At 43.5% G+C, this 27,656-nt stretch overlaps 1 protein-coding gene across 1 annotated transcript; it reads left to right on the top strand.

Annotated features, from left to right (window-relative positions):
* LOC105877256 (synaptonemal complex protein 3-like) lies at positions 1 to 27,656 on the top strand. Its single transcript, XM_075999929.1, has 8 exons — positions 1 to 346; positions 1,022 to 1,150; positions 1,632 to 1,701; positions 1,872 to 1,906; positions 3,446 to 3,563; positions 4,414 to 4,513; positions 5,731 to 5,829; positions 27,546 to 27,656. The coding sequence occupies exons 1-8, from the start codon at positions 1 to 3 to the stop codon at positions 27,654 to 27,656; spliced, it is 1,008 nt and encodes a 335-aa protein (XP_075856044.1).

Here is a 27,656-nt window from a genome sequence, read left to right on the forward strand (position 1 = left end):
ATGGATGCTCCTCGAGCAGGGCCAGGGCCGGTTGGAAGGAGCCCAGAGGCAAGGCACTGGGGAGAGGCCCTTTCGCCTGCCTCACGGCCCCTAGTGTCCGTCGTCGCTGCCCAGGACCAGGACCTGCTGAGCCCTTGCTCAGGGTCCAGCTACACTGAGCAGTCCCGCAGGTGGACGGCTTCCCGGCAGGGGGCGTGGCTCTTCGCGGCTCGACCTCCCGAAGGCGTGCATGCCGGCCAATCAGCGAAGCCGGCTGCTATCGCGTGGACGCAGGCCCTTGGAGGAGCGTCGTCGCGGTACCGGGGTCGCCCTCGTCCTCTGAGGGGGCACTGTTGGCATCCGTCAGGTGAGGCGCGACTGGGTGGAGGGGCGGGGAAGGTATGCCCCGTGGCCCTTGGGGACGTGGGTGCGGAGCCCGGCAGGGCCGGAGCTGACTTCTGACAAAATGTCTCCAGTGTCGCCTGGGACCCGGATCAGGGCGAGGCCCCTGAGGGTGGGCCGGGGGAGGGCCTGAGGGTCTCCAGGTCCTCTGAGGCTCCCTCTCCCAGCCGGGAGCTGTCCCTCCTGCCTGGCTACGGTCATGACCCGACACTCGGGTCCCGTGGGGTCGCCCTGGTGTCCGAGATGGCGAGTGGGCAGTGCCCGCACCTGAGTGTCCCGAACAGGTGCAGATCGGTTCATTTCCCATCCAGAGGGCTGGAAGGATACGGAGTCACTCCATGGTCAGTGCCCCTCAGACTGACTGGCAGACAGGGCGTTCCTGGGGCCCCACTTTGGCCCAAGGGCGCGGTGAGGGGCAGGCAGAGGGGACTGAAGTGCGGAGCAGGGACGCGCTGTGTGGCCACAGCCCGGATTGGACGGGAACAGGTGCTGGCACCATCTTCCTCGTCCCCTCCTGCTGTGACAAGAGGCACAAGGGCCCGCCAGCCCCACCCTTGTTGAACCCGAAGAGCCTCGCCCTCACCCGCGGGTTCTCACTTAACCAGTCCCCGTTTCTGTAGTGTGTCTTTGTGCTCACAAGGGTCAGGAGTCATCTCTAGCGTCCGAAGACAGCCAGCCATGGCACTCCCGGGAAGGAAGCACATCGGGAGGGCTGCCAAGGACCTGCTGGAGGCTCAGGTTATGGCAGCCTATGACGTTCAGTATGGAGGTAAAAGCGCACCAAGAGGTGAGGGGCAAGGGGCGAGGGGCGAGGGCATGGTCTGTCTCATCTCTTGGCAGGCTGAGCACGTGGGTGGCCCGGGGCCCGGTCGTTGCTTTGGATTCCGCGATGCAAATGCCCCAGAGCCCTAGGTTTTTTCTAAAGCAGGTTCATGCTCCCACCCCATAACAGAGTTACAGAAGCTCTTAGCCCAGCTCTTGTGGACTGGTGCAGCCCTTGCCTCCAACGTGTCTGATAGGCAGTACACGGTTTGCTGTGCCTGTAACCCCCAAAGGCTTGCAGAAGGGCCTCGCCTCGGTGAAATGGTCTGGGACCCTGGCCTCACTTGACGCGACCTGCACCTAAATGGTTCCACCTGTAGGTCTGCTTTGCATCTCTTTGGTGGCCAAGAGCCCAGGAATTCCACCAATACCACATGCCTCCTGCGTCCTTCCTTTAAACATCTTTGTCTTTCTTGCTTTCAATGCAGCAAACAATCCAGGAATTGGTGACGGTGGAGAAAACAGCCCCTTTTCAGGCACACCTCAGCAAGATGTGCGGTAACGTGTTTAGAGTCATTTTTGTCTGGTAGTAAAGTAACTAAGGAAAATCAGCTTCCACTCATGTGGCACATGTTGTATGTAAAGCACTTGGCAGAAGACATTTCTTCTAATGCACACATGGCATTTCACTGACCAACAATGTAAAAGTGAATGTAATTTCTTCACAGGAATGAGTTACAGAATATGCTGGAGAGATTTGAAGGTATGTTTTAGGAGATATTTGTAGGTGTAGACACTTTTCATAAGCCATATAACTTTTGCAGCAGGAACTGTCAATCAGTGTGTGGCACTGCTGTTATTTACTGCCTTGTTCTCAGGTACAGGATGTTACATAAGTCTTGAGTGTGATTCAGCTCCATAGATTACTTACCCCTTTGAATTGTGGATGTGAAGAGAATGGTACTAACAATGGTACCATCACTGGTGAGAGAGATGCTTTTATTTGATGCACTGTGGAATACTGGAAGAAATTGATGAAATAATCTCTTCCACATTGTACCACATGGCGAGTCATAGATCCAGTTTTAACGGCAATGTTTCATTTCCCCGTGTCGGTTATTTCCTTTAACTTCCCAATTTCTTTTCCTTGGGTGGCAGCAGTGCCGGTGGAGACCTCTGAAATATCTGCTTATCATTATATTTACCTTAATAACCCCTGTAGTGGAGAACAAAACACAACATGGCTACCAATGGAGTGATGTATGATCAGAGTCAATGGCAAGTTTTAAATGAACATGTCAGATATCAGTTACCTTAACTGTGTTAAAGGACATAGTCTTAAGTGTCAGAGTCAATTTTTGACTCCTCTGTGTGGATAATTCATACAAACAGGCACGTTTTGATAACGTTGCTCAATTTGGTTGTGACAATGTGCTTGATTTATGAGCTGTCTTATAATTTCATTAATGTACATGATAAACTATATTTACAAAGTATTTGTAGAATGATGCAGTCCATTCATGATTACTGGAAAATAAGTATTGATGGTAGATCTGTAACAGAGAGTCAGTCATAGGCTTAGCAAAGCATTATTTGAAGTATTCAAAATGTTTATAATTTCAGTAAATTTGAGTTTTACAAAATGCAACCTTTTGATGACAATGATATGCAAAAACCTCCATGAAATGATGCGGAAACTGTTCTTGAATAAATTTTCTCATTTCCTTGTCTTTTAGTCTAATTTATTTAAAAGGGTCACTGGCTAAATTAAATTTTGTATTTATTTTTCATGAAATTATCTGTATCTTTTTGAAGCCCTGTTAATTGGAATCATTTTCTGTGTTTCATGTAACAAGTTCTAACAATCATTCATGTAACTCTGTCCTTTCAGTTGGGGAATATTTCATAAAATGTTACAAACCAGCCTTTGTAGCTGTTATCTCATGACAAAATAAAGGGGTCAGTGTCTCCCTTTTCTCACATTTTGGAAAACAGAAACTTTCGATCTTTAGCTGTATTTTCATCCTAAATTAAAAAGTGATGTGCCGTTAAGGCATGCTGAATTAAAGGAGTAGTAGCTGGAAGCTTTCACAAAAGAGAGAGAGAGAGAGAGAGAGAGAGAGAGAGAGAGAGAGAGAGAGAGAAGGAAGCAAAGTATCTTGCTTTTTGAAATCATGCCTATTGATTAATGCTAAGTGTCTTTCCAATACTGCTGAACCAACATTGCCCGAATTGACTTGAACATGTGGGAGGAGAATAGTTTCCAAGAGTATATTTCAATGGGTATCTATTTGCAATGCAGGGGACATGAACAAGGTTCTTTATGCAAAGAGAAAACGTTTCAAAATGAATACCGATGCTTCTGTCAACACCATGCAGCAGACAATTGCGCATGCTTGGAAAACCCATCAAGAGCAAAGGTAAGGTTTTTGGAAATTTAGAGCAAAACCATTTGTCTCATTTCTTAGCATTCTTCATGAGTAGAAACTACGTAAGAAACATACTACGTGTTCTATTTCGAGGATGCTCAAGTTGAAAATATATCTGGCTTGATTTTCCTCTAAGGAATTAATTCCTTTAGTCCTCTGACATCACCCCATAATGGAAATGAGATGTATTTCCTCAAGGTCAATAAAGATGACCTATTTTGCTCTTGCCAATCACAGTTGATGTGCTTACCCTAAAGAAGTTTTTATTCCTTCCATGAATGTGCTTCCTGAATTAAGAGTTAAGTGTCTCAACACTTAAGACTGTGCTCAAGCATATAAAGAAAGGTTAGTCTTATGTTGTAAATAATTTGTAAGTTTTACTGAATTAGTCTCACTACTTTTTCTGTACAAAATCATTCCTGTGACAACATGGGGAAAAATGAAGTGCTTCTGGTGAGAGATCACATGATAAATGGGTACAATATCCTCATGGAATTTATTTGTGACATCACAACCTACGTGTTATTCAGAAAGAGAAAAGGAAAAAAGAAAGCCATGTCGATAAAATACGTTTTCCTGGAAAATTTATAACACAATAAATCTTCCATGGTTTTGAAGAGCTAAGGTATGTGAGGTAGCTTCTCTCTTAGCCAGTAACAAACAAATGTTCTTGTCATGAGAGTGAATCCTCCGTTTTATATTCCCATCAGAGGACTGCAGCTGATGACATCACCTTCTCCCTTCACGGCATAAGTCGTGACGAAATAATTTTGTTTTGAAAGTGTTTTACCTTTTTGTTATTGGTAGGAAGTGTCACAGAATCCATTATTCTGTGCTGCAGGCAGAAGCTTTGTCTGGAGTATTCTCAGCGGTTGCGGGCTTTGATTCGGGAGTTGGATCTGGCTATGAAGAAACTCAAAGAAGAGGAAGAAAAACTAGCTGTTGGTATCAGGCTTAGCTTTCTAATTAATCGGTCCCTTGTCTCAAGCTGTCAGGGAGCAATAATTCATGCAAAACTTCCAGGAGAGAAGGTAGAATCCATGAGTACAGATGGACGAGGTGGGTGGGAGGTGTGGTGACGGGAGCCTGGACGTCCTCTTTGGACTGGTCCTGTCCCTTTAGAGAGACAGTAAGGTCCTCAGTTAGAGGTAGGGGCAGGAGAGGAGGTGTTGCCTTTAGGGCAGGGGAGAAGGCCTGGAATTGTTTCCTGAGAGTGGGCCAGTGAATGGACCAGGGGAATGTAAATGCCAAGTGGCATTAGGGGGTCCATCTTAGGTTAGTGTCATAGCGATCATGAATTTACAATGAGACCAGTCAGCTTGGTTGAGTCAGAGCAGCTGTGGAATTGGCTTTTTCTGGGCTGGGCTTTAGCTGAGCATGTTACCCGAGAGAGAGGTGTGGGGTATAGCAGCAAGGACAGAGGTATGATGACTGACCGTGGAATTGAAGCTGGAACTGAGGAAAGTGAGGACGTGGGAGTGGGGTGTTGGACAGTGAAAAGCACTCTACCCAGTGGGTGTTAGGTCCTATGGGCTACTAGGCTGTAGTACTGAAGTGACTGACCTGCAAAGGGTGGGAAGTAGTGGCTGGATGTTGGGAAAAATGGAGAAACAGTACAGTACAGTGGTCCAGAGTGTGGCCTCTCGAACCGCACTGATTGAGGTCCAACTTTGATTTCACCATTGGTAACTGTGAAGCCTGAGCACGTTCTTTCTGTGCCTCAATTCCCTCAGCTATGGTGGGGACATGATAAGAGAACCTCTGTCGTGGAGTTGCTTTGAGCATCAAGTGAGCTACTACATAATAAGTTTGTTTAACGTGCTTCAGAAGTATATCCACGACGTGGTTCCTATGTAAGAGATTTTGGTATCTTTTATATTGTGTCGATGTTGCAGTTATTGGGACTGACCAAATGTAGGGTGTGACCTTGAGAGTGGCTAAGTTCAGAGGTGTGTTCTGTGGAGGAACATAAAGTCCAGCATTGTTGAAAAGAGCATGTGTGTGCATTTTGAAATCATCAAGAATAAAATATATGTACATACTGTTGTTGAAAGAGAAAATTTTCTCTTCTGCTGAAATTTAATATAGAATTATTTTTTCCCCGAATCTTAAATTTTACTCAAAGCACTATTACAACTTTTCCCTTTTACACTTGCAGAGTATACTTCTACAGCTACAAAAGGCTTGCGAATACTCTAGGATTGTTCAGAGCCGGAGAATGAGACAATTTAAAGTGTTACATGTGGAATTCCTAAAGGTCTGTTGTATTTGGCAACGCAATATATCTTTCATAACACATAATTTGTATATTTAAGATAAAAATACTGTTTTTCTTTGCAAACTCATATTAACATTGTGATTGTATCTTTAAAATCCTTTTTAAAAAATTTATTCAGGATATTATGGGGATACAAACATTTTGGTTACGTGTAATGCTGTTTGCCTCGCCCAAGCCGAACAACCCAGATGCCCATCGATACATGAGTGGATTAGTAAAATGTGGTATATGCATAGCATGGAGTACTGCTCAACTACAAAAAAACATTGGTGATCTAGCACCTCTTACATTATTCTGGATAGAGATTGAGCCCATTCTTCAACGTGAGGTATCACAAGGATGGAAAAACATGCACCACATGTCCTTCCTCTCTTTAAAATTCTTAAGCATTTTCCACTTTGATATCATTGGTCCCGTTTTAAGAAAAGTAGTACAGGTAGTTTTTACTTTTTGGATTTATTGGTGGTAGTGGGTGATAGTCATGACAGGAAATGGTAAGTCAGCAGTTTTACCCAAAACATGCATATGGTGCAGGAAATTCATAGATTACTAAGAGTCATCATGGCTCTTTGTTCCACAATCAGTCTTGTAGCAGAGTAGCTATAGATGAATGTGGGAGGAGTAGGTCATTTGTACATGTCACTTCATTGTCTGTCTACTGCCAATGTTTCTCAAAGAGCAACGACCCAATTGTAAGGAATGAGTATTTCTTTTATTTCAAGCTGATTTCCTGAGTAGTTCATGGCGTATTTGCTTTCAGTATTATTGATGCGACGACAAATTGCTTTTAATTTTTTTGTGGGTACCTAATAGTTGTCTATATTTATGAGGTACATGTGACGTTTTGATACAGGTATGCAATGTGCAGTCATCAAATCAGGGTAACTGGGCTACCCATCACCTCAAGCATTTCTCGTTTCTCTGTGTTAGGAGCATTCCAATTTCACCCTTTTAAATCGTTAATTTAAAATATACGATAACTTGTTGTTGACTGTAGTCGCCCTGTTGTGCTGTCTTATGCTAGTTTTGTGCATCCTGTCTAACTATATAATTGCACCCGTTAGCCGTTCCCACTGTATCCCCGCTCTCTGCTACCCTTCCCAGCCTGTAGTACTATCATTCTACTCTCTATCACCATGAGATCGATTGTTTTAATGTTTAGCTCCCACATCGGAGTGAGACCATGGGAAGTCTGTCTTTCACTGCTTGGCTTATTTCACTTAACATAATGTTCTCCAGTTCCATCCGTGTTGCTGCAAATGACAGGATTTCATTCTTTGTATGGCTGAATAATATTCCATTGTGTATATGTACCACATTTCCTCTATCCATTCATCAGTTGATGGGCACTTAGGTTGATCCCAAATCTTGGCTATTGTGCCTAGTGCTGCAGAGTGCAGATGTCTTTTCCATACACTGATTTCATTTCTTTGGATATATACCTAGCAGTAGGATGGCTGGGTCATGCGATAGCTCCATTTTTAGTTTATTGTCGTAACATATAACCCTTAACTCTTCCCGGCCTGCCAGTAGCTTCCCCTCCTGAATTCTTAGACATTGACAGACCAAGCCCCCATTAGATGACCCCTTTTGAAAGCTTTGTTGGCTGCGTTCTTTCTTTCCACCCCCAGGTAGACATCCCTCTCTGACACAGCTCACCATCACCCTGTGCTTTCCTGTGCTCTCTTCACAGTAGCTACAACTTTTTTTCTTTTCCTATAGAAATCTCATGCTTTTTCCAACTAAGCAGGTATTAACCTCCCCTTTTTTACTGCATAATTCCAGCAAGTTGACCTTCCACTCCTATTATGCAACTTTTATATGATTTCTATTTATGGGTTTGCTCCTGACCCTGGAATATGGAAGAGATCATGTATTTATCTTTTAATCCCTCCACAGCACTTGACATACTTAGTTTTACATAGGATGCACTATTTTGCTGTTTGGGAAATGAAGAGTAATGATTTAAATCACGTTTTTTTAAATAAGTTGAAGAGGTCATACTATAGGTCACAATAGTCCCTTTAAGGAAATCATGTTCTGTTGGCCATTAGGGATGATAAATGTTTTAATACCCAGTGTTTTGAAAAGTTACTCATGGATTTCACAATTATGGCATTGATCGATAGGGAACTTAGCTCTTTTTCTGTTCCTTGCTCTACCTTGGCCTCAAAAGTTCATTGTCTTATTATTTCAAGCCAAGTGTGTTATTGTTGTACCTCTTATTATAATAACATTTCGCTCAGGTCACACATTTCTATGTTTATGCAATGGGTATTTTCGTGTTCATGCAGTACTCAGTATGTTTTTTATTTGAAATAAATAATGGCCATCATTTGAATTTTAAACTTTACTTCTTTTGAAATGTATCTGTACGTATTTATAACGTAATGAATTGTGGTGGTTTAGAAGTGAACTAGGCTTGTTGTTTTAGAGTGTTGAGGACCTGGAGGAGGATCATGGAAATCTTGTTGGTGAAGGAAGTGAACTCAGAAAAGAATTGGCCGTGTTGCACACAAAACTGATGATGCAAACTGTAAGTAATGTCTATTTGAAACTGAAAACTAAGGATTTGGTTAAGCAGTATTGTATTGGCTGAATATTTCATAATACACAAATATTAAACAAATGATTAATATCTCTTCCTGTAACAGCAGCGGGAAGAAGTGGCCTGTGTTCAGTTGATTCTACAATCCCTGTTATTCTGATGACACTTTGAAGAACAAAGCTGAACCTATGTGATACAATACAGTCATAAAATTAGCTACATGAAGCCAATGTGGCTTAAAATTTCTAGTTTCAATTATTACATGTTCTTTGTTCATGTGTTTGTTCAGTGCCAGACTCCCTTTCTGTTAAAACTCAAATAAAAGCTAAAGAGTTTTATGAGTAGCAGACATTCCAAAGTTGTATGTTTCAGGCTTTCAACCCGTTGATAGTACTGGGGACTTTGTTTCCCTAGCACCGTCAACTAACTTTTAGCAATAAAAATGATTCAACTTTAGGTTTGGCCTCAGTGGATCTGTGTCAGTCTCAAGTAGTAGAAATCACAGGCATGGAAGGTTACATTGTTCTTCCTTAGGAAAAAAGTTAAAGAAGATAAAATATATTTTATGTACACACTTTCGTGCAAAATTAGTAAGTTACAAAACCAATTCTAATGTCATAAAATTCCAGAGGAAATATGTTCTATGGATTTACAGGACTTAATAAAAGCAATACAAGTTTGTGCCCCAGAATAATAAGTTAAACTGCTAAAAATCATTAAGACCACAGAATAAGATATACAAATATCACTTGTGAGACATAGATTTCTAAAAATGTCACTTTCATAAAAAAATCAAAACTTCATTTAATTGATTTGTGTCCTCTATTATTAATAAATGACACCTGTCCCTAGAATGAGTAAAAGTATTTCATTAATGTATATATACTTAATTACCTATGGTTCAATATTTCATACCTTTCTGTAGAGACAGAATTTTTTAAAAGTGTAATGTTAAGTTAGCATATGCAAAGTTGATTTTATATTCATCTAAATATGAGAAAAATTAATTCTCTCCCTTTTTCTGTTATACTGTGATTGATTGTTTTACATATAAAACACGAAATCTTCAATTGTACAGATTGGGTTTAATGAACCCGAAGTTGTTTCAGAATTTGATGTGAATAAGTCAGTGAAATTAGATCTTTTGCTGAGTTACTCAAATTGTTTTACATGCCATTCAAAAATCCACTCCCACTTAGAAAGAGGAGTGACATTCTTTCGTGTTTCCGCATGTTGACAATTTTTATTCTGGCCCCTGAACACATTCTTCACTTTGTTTAAATTTTTTCCTAATTTTTAAAAATAAGTGCACTCATATTCTATTTTCCATACTCTGATATCTTATATAGGAAGAAGTGAGGCCTCCACCATGAATAAATATTTAATACTCAGGGTCAATTTACTTCCTGATTTTTTGTGAAAGATTTTCCCCTTAATCTAAAGTATGTGTTGGAATATATGTCTTTAGTATGATGTCAAAGTTCTAAGACGTTCCTCATTTGAGAACTTTTGCCAATAGGTACAGATGTGAAATAAATACTCCAGGATGTTTTCTGTGCATTTAATTCTCATGAGTATATTCTTTTACCTTTAAGGAATACAAACCCTCACTATATAGTCTCTGAGTTTTCTGATTATTTCATTATGTATCATATATGCTTACTCTACACCTAGGAGTCAGTGTACGTGAACACAACCTTCATTCACATCGCAGTCTCACAGTGTCCGTGGAGCACAGGCAGCTGACCATTTATCCTGTGATGGCACCACAGAGGAAAGCCATCCATTGGATGAGGAGTTGGCAGCCCCGTGTGAGAGGATCAAGTCCTTTATTTACACCAGGAATCATCAATTAAAAGAATGCCTTACTACCAATTGTGTGAGACTTTAGCAGAGACAAACTCAGACATTGGGGTGTAAAGGCAAGAAGGCTTTGCAAACACAGTGGTTGATGACTTCCTGTAGCTCTTTCATGGCAGAAGGACCATTAATCCGTGGATTGAAGGTGACACGACACTGGGGCCCCAGGGAATACAGCAGAAAGCATCATGTTGTCACATTGCATCTATCATGCAACACACTGGGGACCTGAGGAAGGGTATGCTATAGCTCATGGCCTAGAGGAGAGTCCAGAGCAGGGCTGTGCTCTTCAAACTCTCACAGGGCCTAAGGTTACACACGAAGGTGATACGGTGCCACCGAGGTTTGACTCCACTTTTTATACACCTGATGTTTTTCACTAGTGACCAGCTAACAAATACCCATGAGATTTCTTCTATGCAAAATTTGCTGTGTCGAAATCTATCAACATTTGAATGGCCAGGTTAATATTTTGTGCAGATATCTAAATTAAGCTCATCCGTCTGAAGCTGCAAACACCTTCATCACTGCTTAGGAGGAGCTCGAGGTTGCCCTGGCATCTGTGCACACACCCCCTTTATTGCACTCAGACTGCAAATGCTCTGAGATGTAAGGTTGAACCAGGCAGCCAGTTGCATTTTTGGCCGGAAGAATGAGGATCCTCTCAGTGCTGGTCATCCAAAACACATTGACACCAATTAGGTAGTAAGGCTTCTCAATCTGGAACCCTCAATGCATACGTCTGTCCCTTAAAACAGATTTGTTCTCATTTCATTGTAAAACAGAATGATGCCATTATCTACATCACAGGATTATCCTGAGGGTCAGTGTGGCAGAAATGGGAGGCATCAGGCTCCTGTCTCCCCAGTCTTCCTCCTCACACCAGGCCATGCAGCTGGGAGTCACTGAGCCAGGCCTGTGACCTCAGAATGGCTTGTGTCTTCCTAAGATTTCCTAGTATGCTAAGCTTGAATTGAACAGTGACCTTCTAAGAACCAACTTCTATCGAAATACTGGGAGGTCCCCAACCAAGCAGACAGCAAAAACACTCCTCAAGGTAAGAATCTCCACCTCCTGTAGTATAGAGAATATGCAAATTAGCAACTTTCTGTCCTGATCTTGTGTTACAAGTTTCAAGTGTAGCATATCATGCGCATTTGTTTAAATATTTAATGTATCAGAAAAATTTTGACCTGCACAAGGTACCAACTGACATGTTTAATATTTTGTGAGGAAAATGGGATCATTTACTTCTAAGCAATGATAGAATCGTGCATAGTGGAAAATGCCATAATATCATCAATGGGATACGAAAATGAAGAGTATAATAACAATGGTGGGAATGGAATCAAGATGGCAGATGAGAAACACCGCCAGACAGAGTGTCTCTGCAGAAAAGACAGATTCTAGCAGAAATTAGAAGAAAGAAGCCAAAAGAAGAGCATACAGTGGATGAGGGTCGGAAGGAGGGGTACCTGAGACCACGGGAGACTCTATAGGAGGAGGTTGCGGGGGAGAACTGGAAGCTGAGACCGCTGGAGCAGCCTGGAGACAAGTGGGAAGGGTAGGTTGATCGCTCAACTTTCCCCTCCCCTGCATCTGGGACTGCTGGTGGGCTCCCCAGCGGGTGGAGAGACCTGCGGACACTAGCCCAGAGATGGCCGCTGCCAGTGAGCTATGGTAAGCCAGTAGCGGACCCCGCACCAGGCTCCCAAACCCCTCGGGGCACCTCCATGTGCACAGACCCTAGCTGCGCGGCAGGTGCCTTTTGCCACATTCTCCCCTCCGCTGACCCTACCCGCGGCTACCCAGAGAGACAATATAGCCACGAGCCCGAAGCACCTCCAGGGAATGGGACCTTCCCATTTGGGGCCCTACAGCTGACTAAGAGGAACTCAGACTGTGAGCTCCCTACTGGCCAGCCCTCCCAGGTGCTGCTGGCACGGTGATCCCAGGAGAACGGGGCAGACCCTGAGGCTGAGAGACATAGACCCAGCTTGGGCTCCCTGTGGGTGAATTGGGACTGATACTCCTCTCCCAGGTGGGGATATAGTTTGAACTCTGGGGCCCAGAGGTCAGACCTGCAGACCAGATTCCGTGCACCGAGGTCTTGCATTGCCTGAGGCACAGAAGGGATATTTGTGAACAGCCTACGGAGGTGTGTGTGCCTTCGGGGGCAGATCAGCGTCCTAGAGGGCAACCCTCCCTTGAAAGGGAGGCCATGCGCCCAGCCCAGGTGGCATTTCTGCGCAGAGAACCTCCCCGCCGGCATCACAATCCGGGGAAGCCTGGTGGCCTGTGGTCTGGCCTGCTGGCAGAGGCCCAAGAGTAGCTGTGGAGTTGGGGAGGGTGGAAAGAAGCGAGGCCTGCTGCAGACTGTGGGTCTCAGACAGCCCCACCCGCACACACAGACTTTCTGGCTGAGTGGGACCATTCCAGCCCCGCCCTGACAGCTTTCCCTGGAAGCAGAGAACAGAACTTTGACCCCTGCTAACGACAGTGGAGGTGCCTGAGGGCTGCCTTACCCGATCCAGCTCCGCGCAGACTCTCTACTAGACTAGCCCTCACTGAAGGGGAGAAAAGGACACACCTGGAAGTCCCAGAGCCCCACCGACCACCTGAGACACTATGGTGCCTCTCTACGGGAACAAGAGCTGACAACAAGACACAAAAACAACAGCATAGCCTGTTCCTCCAAGCAAGCGCCACCTACTGACAGGGAGGACATCCTGCACATCCTTTTCACAGCACCTACTGACTCATTATACAGGGAGTGGTCAAATCTCACCCACAGACAGCACCTACCGGCTCAGAAACTAAACAAGGCGTGCGATTACCCAAAGGAAAACCTAAAGGAAAGAAACAACAACTGATCGACATGGGAAGAAATCAGTGAAGGAACTCTGGAAATATGAAGAACCAAATGGAAAACACACCCCCAAAGAGGACCACCAGCCCCCTAGACACAGACACAAACCAAAATCAGGCAACCTCCCCCTCTCCTTATTAGTATGAGGGAGGTTTATATAAGTTGGTGGAGAGCCTGTCTTAGGCTACGCGATGTGCTTCCGCGACCAGCACCCCAAATATAAGATCTGGCGATTAATGTGAAGGTGAGGCCTCTGTCTTAGGCTATGTAGGTGGCATCCAGCTCCGGCACTTCTGATTATGAAGTGTGCCCCCGGGCATGGACCTACAATATTCCCGTCATGGAGTTACCTCACAGCTGGCGGGGTGTGCACCTGGTACACAGCATCGCGATAATCCCGTCATGGGCGTCTCCACAGCTTTTGGAACCAACTGCGTTCCATGTCTGTGGCAAGGTCTGAGAAATTTAGACCTTCAGTGGGTGTGTTGGGAGACTCTGTATGGAGGTCTTCTCTGGAGCCTCTTTGTTCTAGCCGTTGGTAAAACACGGAGACCGATTTTTGTGTGGCTGGGTCTACCTGTGACTTGACAAAGTTGGTTAGTTTTTTGAATGCCCAAGGCCCAAAAGTGAGAAGCAACAGAAAGCCTACAAGCGGCCCTAAGACACTGGGAAGCAATGTGGATAGCCAGGGGGATGTGGAAAACCAATTTTGATACCATGCCTTACTTTGTTCCCTCTGTTTTTTTCTATTTTCAAGGCTTTGTCTAACTTTTTTAATGCTATCTTCTACCAGGCCTGTTTTGTCTGCGTAGAAGCAGCATTCTTCTTTGAGTGCTGCGCACAAACCTCCCTCTTAGAGGAACACTAAATCTAAGCCTCTTCTATTTTGTAACACTACCTCAGAGAGTGAAGCGAGGGACTCCTTAAGATATTTTAGACCTTGCTGTAGCTCTCGGAGGTCATTATCGATGGCTACAGAGAGCTGTAGGTATTGCTGGTTGGAGGTGACCAGAGAGGCTATGCCTGTTCCAGCCCCTGTGGCACCAAGGCCTAGAACAACTGCGAGTGTTATGGCCGTGATGGGTTCTCTCTTTACCCGGGGCATTGTGGTGCCGCGCTCCCAAAACTGAAGTAACTCATTAGCAGGATGTACAGTGAGCCTGGGAAAGAGCATGACTAATACACAATACTCTCTATGCTCAAGAAACGTTGCAGTGACTACATACGGGGTAAGGCCGGAAGAACAAGCAAAATAAGAGGTGTTAGATGCCTGAATATACTGAAAAGTGGAGTTGACAGTAATTGACTGATTACATATTTTCTCTAAGGGTGCGGGAGGGAGCATTCTTGGGCTAAGAAGGCAAAGGCCTAGGCCTGTGACTTGGCTGAGTGTTAGGCCATCATGGGTCTCTAGGCCCCATCTGAGTTTGCTGGTGTCGTTAGTAAATAATGGCTGACCAAATGTAGCGACGCCTTTATAAAAGGGAGGCCGGGGGGAGTAGCATACCCAACACTCCTAATATTCTGAATTGTTGGCCTCTCGGATGGTCCTGACAGAGGCGTTGACTAAGGAGAGAATTAGTTCTGCAGAGGAGGGGGGCCCCTCGGGCAGGGTAGGTTGGTATAGGGAGGTGCTGAGCAGAGGAGGGGACACAGTTGGGGAGGAGGGTAGGTCCCTGGAGGGACCGTGAGGTCGAGGTGGGTGTAGGTCGTGGTTAGGACCTATTGCGACCGTAGGACCTCTGGGGAGACTTTTAATTAACTTGATTTTAAATGTGAGACCAATGTTTTTTCTAGATGTGTAAAGTCTAAGTCCCCACTCAAATCCCCTGGACTGAGCCCAGGAAACTTTTTTCCAGCTTTGGTGAATGAAATTAACAGGGGGTTGCACCACTAGTTTTTACACTGAGGGTCAGTGGGGGGTTGTGGGGCGTAAGGGGATGAAGGAGCTCGACGGGGAAACTGCTTTTTGACGGTGATATAATCCCAGGAAGAGGAGGGATTCCAGTAGGCATCACCGGTGGTCTCACAGCCCCAGGAGGCACAGAAGAAGTCAGGGGCGTAACCACATTGATAGTTGTTGGTGCGGCTGATGGGCCCCTGGGCAAACATAAAAGTCTATATACCTTGTTGCAGAGCGTTCGGCTCCCGAGGAACAAAGGCCTGGGGAGGAGTCAGCTGTCGGAGGAGCTGGCTGAGGGGCGAAAAGTGGGGGAAGGCCCCACGCAGGGTCTTTAGCCCCAAGAGCTAATACGCATAGGTCAATTTCTAATGGATCCCATGGTATAACTGCGGAGAGACGTGAGGAGGAATTAACAACGTCTCCTGCCTCATTAATTACCTGCCATGTATAGTTGTAGATCTGATGGATGTTGGTTGTGATGGTGCTCTTGATCACGACTAGAATCAGGCATAGGAGAGGCAGCGCCTTTTCTCGGGGAGTCATAGTATTTCTGGAAGAGAACAGAATTAAGAATTCTTCTCAGGGGATTCCCTGGGTGGGTTATATAACTTAATCGCTCTCTCTGGTAGCCATCTGGCGTTTCCTGCCTGGGTATCGTAGATACAGGCATGTCCTTTTCCCCATATGAGGACAGGGTCAGGCCCCAGCCATTTGCCTGTAAGCGGCTCCTTCCATAAGGCCTGTGCATAAGTATCCGTGGTGGATGGGTGCCAAAGGCGGTCGGCGGCCGTTTTACCGGCAGTGTCAAAGGTGAGAAAGTTTAAAATGAACAGGGCATGATTAAGAAGGGTTTTGGAATTACCTGTTAAAGGGTACAAAATTCCTCCTCCCGATTGTAGTTTGGAGAGCATATTTTTTAACGTCTGATGGGCTCTCTCTACAATACCTTGGCCCTGAGGGTTGTATGGAATGCCTGTAATATGCTTAATGCCTAACTGAACACAAAAACTTTTGAAATTGGAACTGATATATCCCGGGCCATTGTCAGTCTTAATAACTTTAGGCTGAGGGAGGGAGGTGAGACAGGCTATAATATGACTAATAACGTGGCGGGTGGCCTCGCCTGTTTGTAGGGAAGCAAAGATAAATCCACTGCAAGTATCTATAGAGACATGTACATATTTAAGCTTTCCGAAAGGGGGGTAATGAGTGACATCCATCTGCCAGAGCTCCCCAGGGATCAGGCCCCGAGGGTTGACTCCTAGGTGTGGCTCAGGGAGAAGGGTAAAACAAGCCCTGCATTGGCGGACGATTTCTCTGGCCTGTTCTGTAGTAATGGAGAATTTAAGCCTGAGGGTATGAGCATTGAGATGGTGTAAATCATGAGCCTGGCGTGCAGTGCAAACAGGATCAACAGTGATATTGTGAACAGCGCCTGCAACGCGAGTCGCCTGATCAACAAGATTATTTCCAGCTACTAGAGGCCCAGGAAGGCCACTGTGGGCGCGAATATGGCCTATAAAAAAGGGCGCGGAACGGGAGTGAATGAGTCCTTGTAGTTGCTGGAACATTTGAGTGGTATTGTTGGAGGGCCGAATATGAGGCACAGTTTCCAAAGCGGCGACAGCATGAGCAACATAAGAACTATCAGTATACAAGTTAAATGGTGACTGATCTACGTATTTGAAGACTGCGACTAAGGCTGCTAACTCAACCAGTTGAGCAGAGGAGAATCTGGTGGGAAAACTGCAGACCTGGCCATTAATGCTATAGGCCGCGGTGCCTGAGGAGGATCCGTCGGTAAAGACTAAGACGGCTCCTGGAATGGGGGAGACTCTTGTTTTTTTTGGGAAATATTACAGGTGTCCGATAGAGGAACTGAATTAGTTTATCAGGGGGGTAATGATTATCTAGTTTGCCCTGGAAAGACGTACAGTTAACCGCCCAGTCATCATCAGTCTGTATTAGCCACTGAATTTGGGAAGCATTGTAAGGGAGTATTATGATATCTGGATCCTTTCCAAAGAGTTTAAGGGAGTTTTCTCCCCCAATTGAATAATCTTAGCTACTAAGTAAGGGTAGGTGGGAAGGACTTTAGGGGAGGAAGCCGATAGGTGAACCCAAAAAAGAGGCTTGCCCTGCCAAAAGAGTCCTGTGGGCGAAAAGGGGGTGGGGAGGACAATAAAGTACAGGTGGGAATCTGGGGAGAAGTAGCCAATGGCCTGGGCATTTATGGCCCGCTCGACCAAATTAAGCGCTTGCTGCCCTTCTTTAGTTAGGGAGCGGGGAGAGGTTGGGTCAGTATCTCCCTGCAGGATGTCAAATAGGGGTTTTAACTGTCCTGTGGTGAGTTTTAAATATGGGCGAAGCCAATTAATGTCGCCTAGAAGACGCTGAAAATCATTAAGGCATTGAAGAGAGTCTTTCCTGATCTGTACTTTTTGGGAGAGGACCTTATTGGGGAATAATTCAAAACCTAGGAACAGGTGAGGGGGACAGACCTGAATCTTTTCGGGGGACAAGCGGAGGCCTCGAGCTTGTAAGGCCGAGACAACCTGCATAGTAACTTGATGTAAGGTTGCCTCTTCGGGCTCCGGCAAAAAGAATGTCATCCATATAATGAATTATATATATTTGAGGATGTTGAATTCTAAAAGAATCAATTGTCTGAGCTACATATTTTTGGCAAAGGGTAGGGCTGTTGGCCATGCCTTGAGGCAATACTCGCCACTGGAAACGCGGGGAGGGTCCTATACAGTTTACTACCGGAAGACTGAAGGCGAAGCGCTTACAGTCATCTGGGTGCAATGGTATGGAGAAAAAGCAGTCTTTCAAGTCAATGACTATCTTATAGTAGCCTCTGGGGATAGCTACGGGGGAAGGCAAACCAGGCTGGAGTGCCCCCATGGGAACCATTGTTTGATTAACAGCCCGCAAGTCTTGTAGCAGCCGCCACTTGCCAGTCCTTTTTTGAATGACAAAAATGGGGGTGTTCCATGGTGAAGTAGAGGGCTCTATGTGTCCGGCAGCTAATTGTTCCTGCACCAACGCTGTAGCTGCGGCTAGCTTGTTAGATGGGAGGGGCCACTGATCGATCCAGACAGGTGAGTCACTTTTCCAAGTGATTTTATCTGCCTGAAGTGCAGGGGGATCAATGGCCCTTATAAAAAATGTTCTTTGAACCCTAGTCCTGATCTGTCTGATTTAGGGGGGTGGTCAGGGGTGCTCTTAGTCTCTGACCCTCCTTGCCTAAGCCCTGTCCTGGGAGGAATCCCTGTTTAAGCATTTGGCTGGCTACAACTTCATTGGGGCTGCACATAATGACATTCATTTGTGCAAGGATATCACGCCCCCATAAGTTAACAGGCAGGTTTGGGACTACAAAGGGTTGGGTGGTACCTTTGTTTCCCTCAGGGTCTTCCCATGTTAAAATTTTGGAGCTCTGGAGAGTATTATTAGACTGTCCTATACCTTGTAAGTGCGTAAGGGAAGGCTGCAATGGCCATGATCGAGGCCAGGCGTCCTGGGCAATAACTGTGGAATCGGTGCCAGAATCAAGAAGGCCTTCAAAAAGTTTACCATCTAACTTTAACCGCAGGGTGGGTCGTTTTTTGGTGATAGCTTGGACCCAATAAAGATCAGAAGAGCCAGGGCAGGAAGCACCTCGGTTAGAGGTGATGGCTGGGAAGGATGTATTAAGGGGCAAGGGCAACGCCTGAGCTAAACGCTGTCCCTTAGAGACACACACAGGGCCGGTAAGCGCGCTGGCTAAGATGTTAATCTCCCCGGTAAAGTTACTATCTACTATGGAAGGGTGGACTATGAGCCCTGCAAGAGTGGAGGAGGCTCGGCCCAGAATAAAAAAGAACATATTAGCCGGTGGGGGTCCAAATGAGCCAGTAGGCAAAATTTGAACACCATCTTCAGGTTTTAATATTGTGTCAGAGGAGGCACACAAGTCCACTCCTGCGCTCCCTGTGGTCGCTCGGAGGAGTCTAGGGGCTGGGGATCCTCTTGTCGGTTGTTCCCCGAGGCCGACTGAAATTGAATAGGACGAGGGGAAGGGCATGTTGGTCTCTCAGGATTATTAGGAGAAGCCGACTCTCCAGTCGCCTCTAAAGAAGTTCTCAAAGCAGACTGCGACACGGGTCGGAGGCAGAATTCTGCTACTGAGAGCAGCTGCTTTTTATTGGGGTCTGAATCTGCCCCTTCAACAATATCTCTGATTAGTCCCCAGTACGAAAAAACAGATACAGGGACGGCATCTGGGCCCTGATTTAGAAGGAAATCATTTAAATCTCTACCTACTTTTTGCCATTTATGTGGGTGAATCTCAGGTCCACCAATAATAAACCAAGGACAAGCACAATCAATGAACACAAAAAACTTTACTAAGTCTTTTTTCTTAAATCTCTACTTACTTTTTGCCATTTTTGTGGGTGAATCTCACGTCCACCAATAATAAACCAAGGACAAGCACGATCAATGAACACAAAAAACTTTACTAAGTCCTTTTTTCTTAACTCTAATTCCTCTCTCTCTGAGTGAGGCCTTGAGATCCTTAATAAAAACGGCCTCTTTAGACAATGAATGGCCCATCTCGATGGGGTGACAATGTAAAAATTTACTCACCAGACCGTCGACTATGTGAGCGGCAGAATGAGGGTCTCTGTAGGGTTTCCTTCGGCCGAAGAGCACTCCGTGGCGTCACCCGACAAAGGTCCGTACCTCAAGCCCCACGTTGGGCGCCACTTGTCCCGACCCGCGGGACCTTCTGTTACTCGCGGGGGCGAGGGGGACCGTGCCTGAAAGAGATGAGCGAGAGAAAGAAACGAGACCAAGCGAATGATTGTCAAGGTCTGCTTTACTTGGATTCTTAGTAGGTTTTATAAGCATACAGAAACAAGGAAGTAGAAACAAAAAAATAGAGTGTTGACGATGAGGCTTGGGTCTGGGTTAATCAGCCCCAATCAGTGTCTTATCAGTATCCTGTTTTTGACTGGTTACTCATCTCCAACCTGGCAGGTGGTCGGGAACAATTGCAGTCAGCATACCCTGGAGCATCCCGTGGTCAGCACGTCATGGACTGCATTCTTCTCAGAGCTATAGCTGGAATTTTCCGGGGCGAAGTCCGTGTGTAGGACGAGTCATAGGGGAGTTGAGGGTCTTTGAGGGTCCTTGCCTCTAACAGCAACCAAAATGACAGAAGAGTAATTTGGAATGTGGATCATAAGAAAATTCAACCACCTGCAAGAACAACTAAATAACCAACACAAAGAAACCACAAAAAGCCTCCAGGACCTGGAACAAAAGTTCACTAAAGAAATCCACACAATGAAGAAAAGTTTAACCAAACTCCTGGAAATGAAGAATCCATTCAGGGAACTACAAAATACAGTGGAAAGTCTCAAGAACAGGGTACAACAAGCAGAAGAAAGAATCTCAGAGATTGAAGATAACGCCCTCCAATTAAATAAATCAGTCACAGAGATAGAGCAAAGAAACAAGACAAAAGAGCAAAGCCTACAAGAGCTGTGGGATTATGTGAAGAAACCTAATGTGAGGGTCATAGGGTTACAAGAAGGGGAAGAAGACAACACTCAAGGGTTGGACAAGCTATTTGAAGATATAATAGAAGAAAATTTCCCAGGCCTTGCTAAAAATTTTGATATATAAGTTGAAGAAGCTCAGAGGACCCCTGGGAGATTCAATGCAAACAGGAAAACGTCACAACATGCAGCCATCAGACTGACCAAAATATCAACTAAAGAGGCCCTTCTAAGAGCTGTAAGACCAAAGAAGCAAGTAACATACAAGGGAAAGCAAGTTCGAATAACACCAGACTTCTCTACTGATACTCTACAAGCAAGGAGAGACTGGGGCCCCATTCTCACTCTTCTGAAATAAAACAATGCCCAGCCTAGAATCTTATTCCCTGCAAAACTAAGCTTCATATATGAAGGAGAAATAAAGACATTCTCAGATGAGTAAAGTCTCAGAGAATTCACCAAGACAAGACCAGCCCTACAAGAAGTACTCAGAACAGTGTTACGCACAGAACACCATAATAAAAACTCACGAATATAAAAACAACCAAAACCCAAAGATTAAAGGCCAGATATTACAATGGCTCAAGAGAGAAATCAAAGCAACAACATCCAACCCAACAGAATGAACAGCAATCTACCTTACCTATCAGTTCTCTCAATAAATGTGAATGGCTTAAACTCTCCACTCAAGAGACATAGGCTGGCTGAATGGATAAGAAAATACAGGCCAAGTATATGCTGTCTTCAGGAAACACATCTAACCTGCAAGGATGCATATAGACTAAAAGTAAAAGGGTGGAGATCAGTATTCCAAGCAAGTGGAAGCCAAAAGGAGGCTGGCATAGCAGTTCTAATTTCAGACGACTTAGTTTTTAAAACAACAAAAGTAGTGAAAGACAAAGAGGGTCATTATATAATGGTGAAGGGCACACTTCAACAGGAAGAGATAACAATTTTAAATATATATTCACCCAACTTAGGTGCACCCAGATTCATAAATCACACCTTACTGGATCTAAGCAAATGGATTAATAGCAACTCCATAATCACCGGAGATTTCAACACCCCACTGACGGCACAAGACGGATCCTCCAAACAGAAAATTTATAAAGAAATAATGGACTTAAACAAAACTCTAGAACAATTGGGTCTGACTGACATTTACAGGACATTCTACTCACAATCCACTGAATATACGTTCTTCTCATCAGCTCACGGGACATTCTCAAAGATTGACCATATCCTAGGACACAAAGTAAACCTCAAGAAATTTTAAAAAATAGAAATCATACCATGTACCTTCTCAGATCACAGTGGAATAAAAGTAGATATCAACCGTAACAGAAACTCACATTTCTAAACAAAAATTAAATTAAATTTTTGGGAATTAAACCACCTCCTACTAATTGGTTACTTCATAAATGAAGAAATCAAGATGGAAATAAAAACATTCTATGAAGAAAATGACAATGGAGAGACAATCTATCAAATCCTCTGGGACACAGCTAAAGCAGTACTGAGAGGAAAGTTTATCTCCATAAATGCCTATAACCAAAAGGCAAGAAGATCACAAATAGACAATCTAATGAAACGACTCAAAGAGCTGTAAAAGGAAGAACAGACCAGCCCCAAACCCAGCAGAAGAAGTGAAATCAACAAGATCAAATCAGAACTAAACGAAATTGAAAACAGGGAAGCTATTCAGGAGATTAATAAAAAAAAAAAGTTGGTTCTTTGAAAAAATAAAATTGACACACCATTGGCTAAGCTAACGAAAAGCAGAAATGAGAAATCTCCAATCAGCTCCATCAGGAACAAAAAAGGAGACATCACAACTGATCCTAAAGAGATACAAGATATAATTTATGAATACTACAAAAATCTTTATGCACACAAACTTGAAAATGTGGAGGAAATGGACAAATTTCTAGAAACACACAGCCTCCCTAGACTCAACCAGGAAGAAATAGATTCCCTGAACAGACCAATCTCAACAGCTGAAATAGAAACAGCAATTAAAAATCTCCCTAAAAAGAAAAGTTCCATTCCAGATGGTTTCACACCCGAATTTTACCACACTTACAAAGAAGAACTAGTACCTATCTTGCAGAAACTATTCCACAACATCGAGAAGAATGGAAACCTCCCCGACACCTTTGATGAAGCAAATATTACTCTGATACCAAAACCAGGAAAGGTGCAACAAAAAAAGAAAACTACAGGCCAATATACCTAATGAATATAGATGCAAAAATTTTCAACAAAATCTTAGCTAACTGAATCCAGACACTTATCAAAAAAATAATCCATCACGACCAAGTGGGCTTCATCTCAGTGATGCAGGGATGGTTCAACATATGTAAATCTCCAAAGCAATTCACCACATAAACAGAAGCAAAAACAAAGACCACATGATTCTTTCAATAGATGCAGAAAAAGCATTTGACAAAATTCAACACCCTTTCATGATACAAACACTTAATAAAATAGCATAGAAGGAACATACCTAAAAATGATACAACCCATGTATTACAGACTCATAGCCAACGTCATACTTAATGGGGAAAAACTGAAAGCATTCTCATTTAGAACTGGAACCAGGCAAGGCTTCCCACTACCTCCACTTCTATTCAACATAATTCTGGACGTCCTGGCTACAGCAATCAGACAGGAAAGTGGAATTAAAGGTATCCAAATAGGGGCAGAAGAGATCAAACTTTCACTGTTTGCTGATGATATGATATTATATTTAGAAAATCCCAAAGATTCAACGAAGAAACTCCTGTAACTGATAAATAAATTTAGTAAAGTCTCAGGATACAAAATCAATACACAGAAATCAGAGGCATTCCTATACGCCAACAACAATCAAATTGAGAACCAAATCAAAGACTCAATTCCCTTCACAATAGCAACAAACAAATTAAAGTACCTAGGGATAGATATACTTAACCAAGGAGGTCGAAGACCTCTACAGGGAGAACTATGGAAAGCTGAGGAAGGAATAGCAGAGGATGTAAACAGATGGAAATCCATACCATCCTCGTGGATTGGCAGACTCAACATCATTAAAATGTCTATACTACCCAAACTGATCTATAGATTCAATGCAATACCTATTAAAATCCCATCAAGATTCTTCACAGATATAGAAAAAATAATTTTACGCTTCGTATGGAACCAAAGAAGACCCTGAATATCAAAAGCAATTCTAGGCAACAAAAACAAAATGGGAGGTATTAATATGCCAGATATCAAACTATACTACAAAGCTGTAGTAATTAAATCAATCTGGTATAGGCACAAAAACAGGAATATTGACCAGAGGAACAGATTTGAGAATCCTGATATAAAACCATCCTCATATAGCCATCTAATCTTCGACAAAGCAGACAAAAACATATGCTGGGGAAAAGAATCCCTTTTCAATAAATTGTGCTGGGAAAACTGGATAGCCACTTGTAGAAGGCTGAAGCAGGACCCACACCTTTCACCTCACTCACAAAAATCAACTCACGCTGGATAGCAGACTTACCTAAAGTATGAAACTATTAGAATTCTAGAGGAAAATGTTGGAAACACTCTCCTAGACATTGGTCTAGGCAAAGAGTTTATGAAGTAGTCCCCAAGGCAATTACAGCAGCAACAAAAGTAAATAAATGGGACATGATCAAACTACAAAGCTTCTGCACAGCCAAAGAAACAGTCATGAAAATAAACAGACAGCCTACAGAATGGGAGAAAATTTTTGCATTCTAGCCATCTGATAAAGGGCTGATAACTAGAATATACTTAGAACTCACGAAAATCAGCAAGAAAAAATCAAATAACCCTATTAAAAAGTGGGCAAAGGACCTGAACAGAAACTTTTCTAAAGAAGACAGAAGAATGGCCAACAAACATATGAAGAAATGCTCAACATCTCTAATCATCAGGGAAATGCAAATCAAAACCACAATGAGATATCACTTAACCCCAGTGAGAATGGCCTTTATCAAAAAATCTCCAAACAATAAATGCTGGCGTGGTTGCGGAGAGAGAGGAACACTCCTACACTGGTGGTGGGACTGCAAACTAGTTCAACCTCTGTGGAAAACAATATGGAGATACCTTAAAGCGATACAAGTGAATCTACCATTTGATCCAGCAATCCCGTTGCTGGGCATCTACCCAAAAGATCCAATGACACCCTACAAAAAAGACACCTGCACTCGAATGTTTATAGCAGCACTATTCATAATTGCAAGACTGTGGAAACAGCCCAAGTGCCCATCAATCCAAGAATGGATTAATAAAATGTGGTATATGTATACCATGGTGTATTATTCAGCTCTAAGAAACAATGGTGATATAGCACATCTTATATTTTGCTGGTTTGAGCTGGAACCCATAGTACTAAGTGAAGTATCCCAAGAATGGAAAAACAAGCACCACATATACTCACCAGCAAACTGGTATTAACTGAGCATCACCTAAGTGGACACATAGGAACTACAGTAATAAGGTATTGGGCAGGTGGGAGGGGGGAGGGGGCAGATATATACATACATAATGAGTGAGATATGCACCAACTGGGATATGGTCATGCTGGAAACTCAGACTTGTGGGGGGAGGGGGGAGGGCATTTATTGAAACCTTAAAATCTGTACCCCTATAATATGCCTAAATAAAAAAATTAAGAAATAAATTTAAAAAATAACAATGGCATGAAAATATGAAATGAATAAAAATTGTGAAGAGGTAAACTTAATATTAAATCCAGGGCAAGGGTTTTTGAAAATACCAACAGTGCAATATTGTCTTTCTAAATTATTTGAAATGGGCTTAAGTGAAATATTGATTTCAATAGTTACGTTTACCATATAGTGCCATATTGTTGCTCCTCAAAACTGAGACTTTGCAAAAGTGATCATTAAGCTACCTGAATTTTGGTTACATCAGGTGTAAAGAGGAAGGACAACCAGCAGGTGAGGGTTTATGCATGAAATTCCTGAATGGGGAGGATTGCTAGTGCTGTCTCAAGCACCAAAGGTGTAGACATGTCTATGTCCTTAGTTTATTCTTACTGTCAGTCCTGTGATGGAATCATCGTCTGGCTACACAGTTAAGTGAACAATGCTAGAGAGCAACGTAAGGTCTCTCATGGGGTTGCGAGGTGCACATTAGCATACAGACTGGGGGAAAAGGGACTCACTGATAGCATATATTAAATTGTTGATAAAAGTTATCAGTGGGGTGACAGAGACCATTACTCTCTACATCACATGCCTCTATAAGGTTTGAATATTTTTTGCACAATCTTGGATCACTCTTGTAATTAGGAAAAACTTATAATATTGAAAACGATATTACTTGAGACACATTGTCAAACACACACAAGTCAACTTGACTTAAATAGTCAAATATTTGCTTTAAAATAATTGAGTGGGCCTAGGCACCACATCGGATTTGGAGGATGCAATACATAAAACAGAATGAGCTGCCTTTGGACAGTTGTTGGAGCTAGGTGATCAATACATAGGGCCCATTATATTCGTCTCTGGAATGTGTACGTTTCACAAGTTTCAAGAACCTCTCAGGTTGTGGGACTGTCAAAAAACACTCCTACATCATGGCTGGATTTGACAATGTTGTACTAAGTAAAACAAACCATTTACAGGTACAGAAGGAGACATACTGCATGATTCCACTTTTATGAGGTATTAAAATAGTCAAATTCATACAAGCAGAAAGTAGAATGGGGATTGCCAGGGGCTGGGGAAGGGGTGAATGGGGAAGCGAGGTGCAAGGGGCATAGAGTTTCAGCCATAGAAGATGAGAAAGTTCCAGAGATCTGCTGTAAGTCAATGTGCATATACCTAGCAATACTGTATAGTACACCTGGATATTTGTTAACAGCATGCATTTCATGTAGTGTGTTGTCGACCACGATAAAAAACCAAAAAACAAAAAATTAAAAAATCACACCTAATTTTCTCATTCTATATACTCAAAACGTCACACAACCTCTCATGGATTCCATCCTATTTTTGGCTGCACAGTGTACTGGGGAATGTGTGAGCTTTGGAGTCACACAAACTCCTGTTCAAATACTAGGTCATCCGGAACAGATTACTTAAGCTGGCTGGTCCTCGGTGTCATCTTTTGTAAAGTGGGAATAAAATAAGATAACCCCATCTATCTTGCACAATTGTTGCCAGGATTAGATATTGCCCAGTAAGGACAGACATTATTATTCTTTAATTATCACTTAGGGTAATGCCTGACCATGGAAGTTTCTCGACAAATATTTGTTGAGTGAGGTAATTCATCATGAATGAATTCTTATTGAAATAACACTGAATTCACACTTTCCTCTCCACTTTTTCGAGCTACTACTTTAACTTTGGATTACTTCTCAAGTTCTCAGTCTAGATACTATTATCTGTCAGTTTACGAATCTAGCACCTTTTCATACTACTCCCCCAAAGGGTCCTCAACTCTGTTCCTATTCTTATTGTAAACTCATAAGCACTTCTCCAGACCTGTGTCTCTCCACCATCCCAAAGGCCCTTCCTCTACTGAATCCCCAGGACAAGTCCTCCGTTCAGCCAATAAATGTCCTTTATTTCTAAATAAAAACTGTGGCTAAAGACTCACAGTTTCCATAAAAAATCTTTCCTGTGTTAATGGAATCGAATTACTTTGCACTTACTTAGGATTTCTGCAGTGCTGAGGCAAACGTGAAGCAAGTCAATCCATACTTAGTTACGTGTATTCTTCTCCACAATGTAGGTGTTGAAACTTAACGGGCAATGTGATGATGGTAGGAGGTGGGGCCTTTAAGAGGTGATTTGGCCAGGAGAGCTACTCCCTCATGAATGGGATTAAGCCCCTTGTATTATAAAAGAAGCTTTACGCAGTGTTCATTGAGGTTGCCCTTCAGCCTTCTGCCATGTGAGGATATGGCATTCATTCCCTCTGCAGGATGCTGCCACAGGTGCCATCTTGGAAGCAGAGAGCAGCCCTTGCCAGACAACCAAACCTGCCAGTGCCTTCATCTTGTACCTCCGAGCCTCCAGAACTGTGAGAAAATAA

Source organism: Microcebus murinus, unplaced genomic scaffold (genome assembly GCF_040939455.1).
Source record: "Microcebus murinus isolate Inina unplaced genomic scaffold, M.murinus_Inina_mat1.0 scaf053_hap2_Mmur4.0, whole genome shotgun sequence".
In the NCBI taxonomy this organism is placed as follows: domain Eukaryota; kingdom Metazoa; phylum Chordata; class Mammalia; order Primates; family Cheirogaleidae; genus Microcebus; species Microcebus murinus.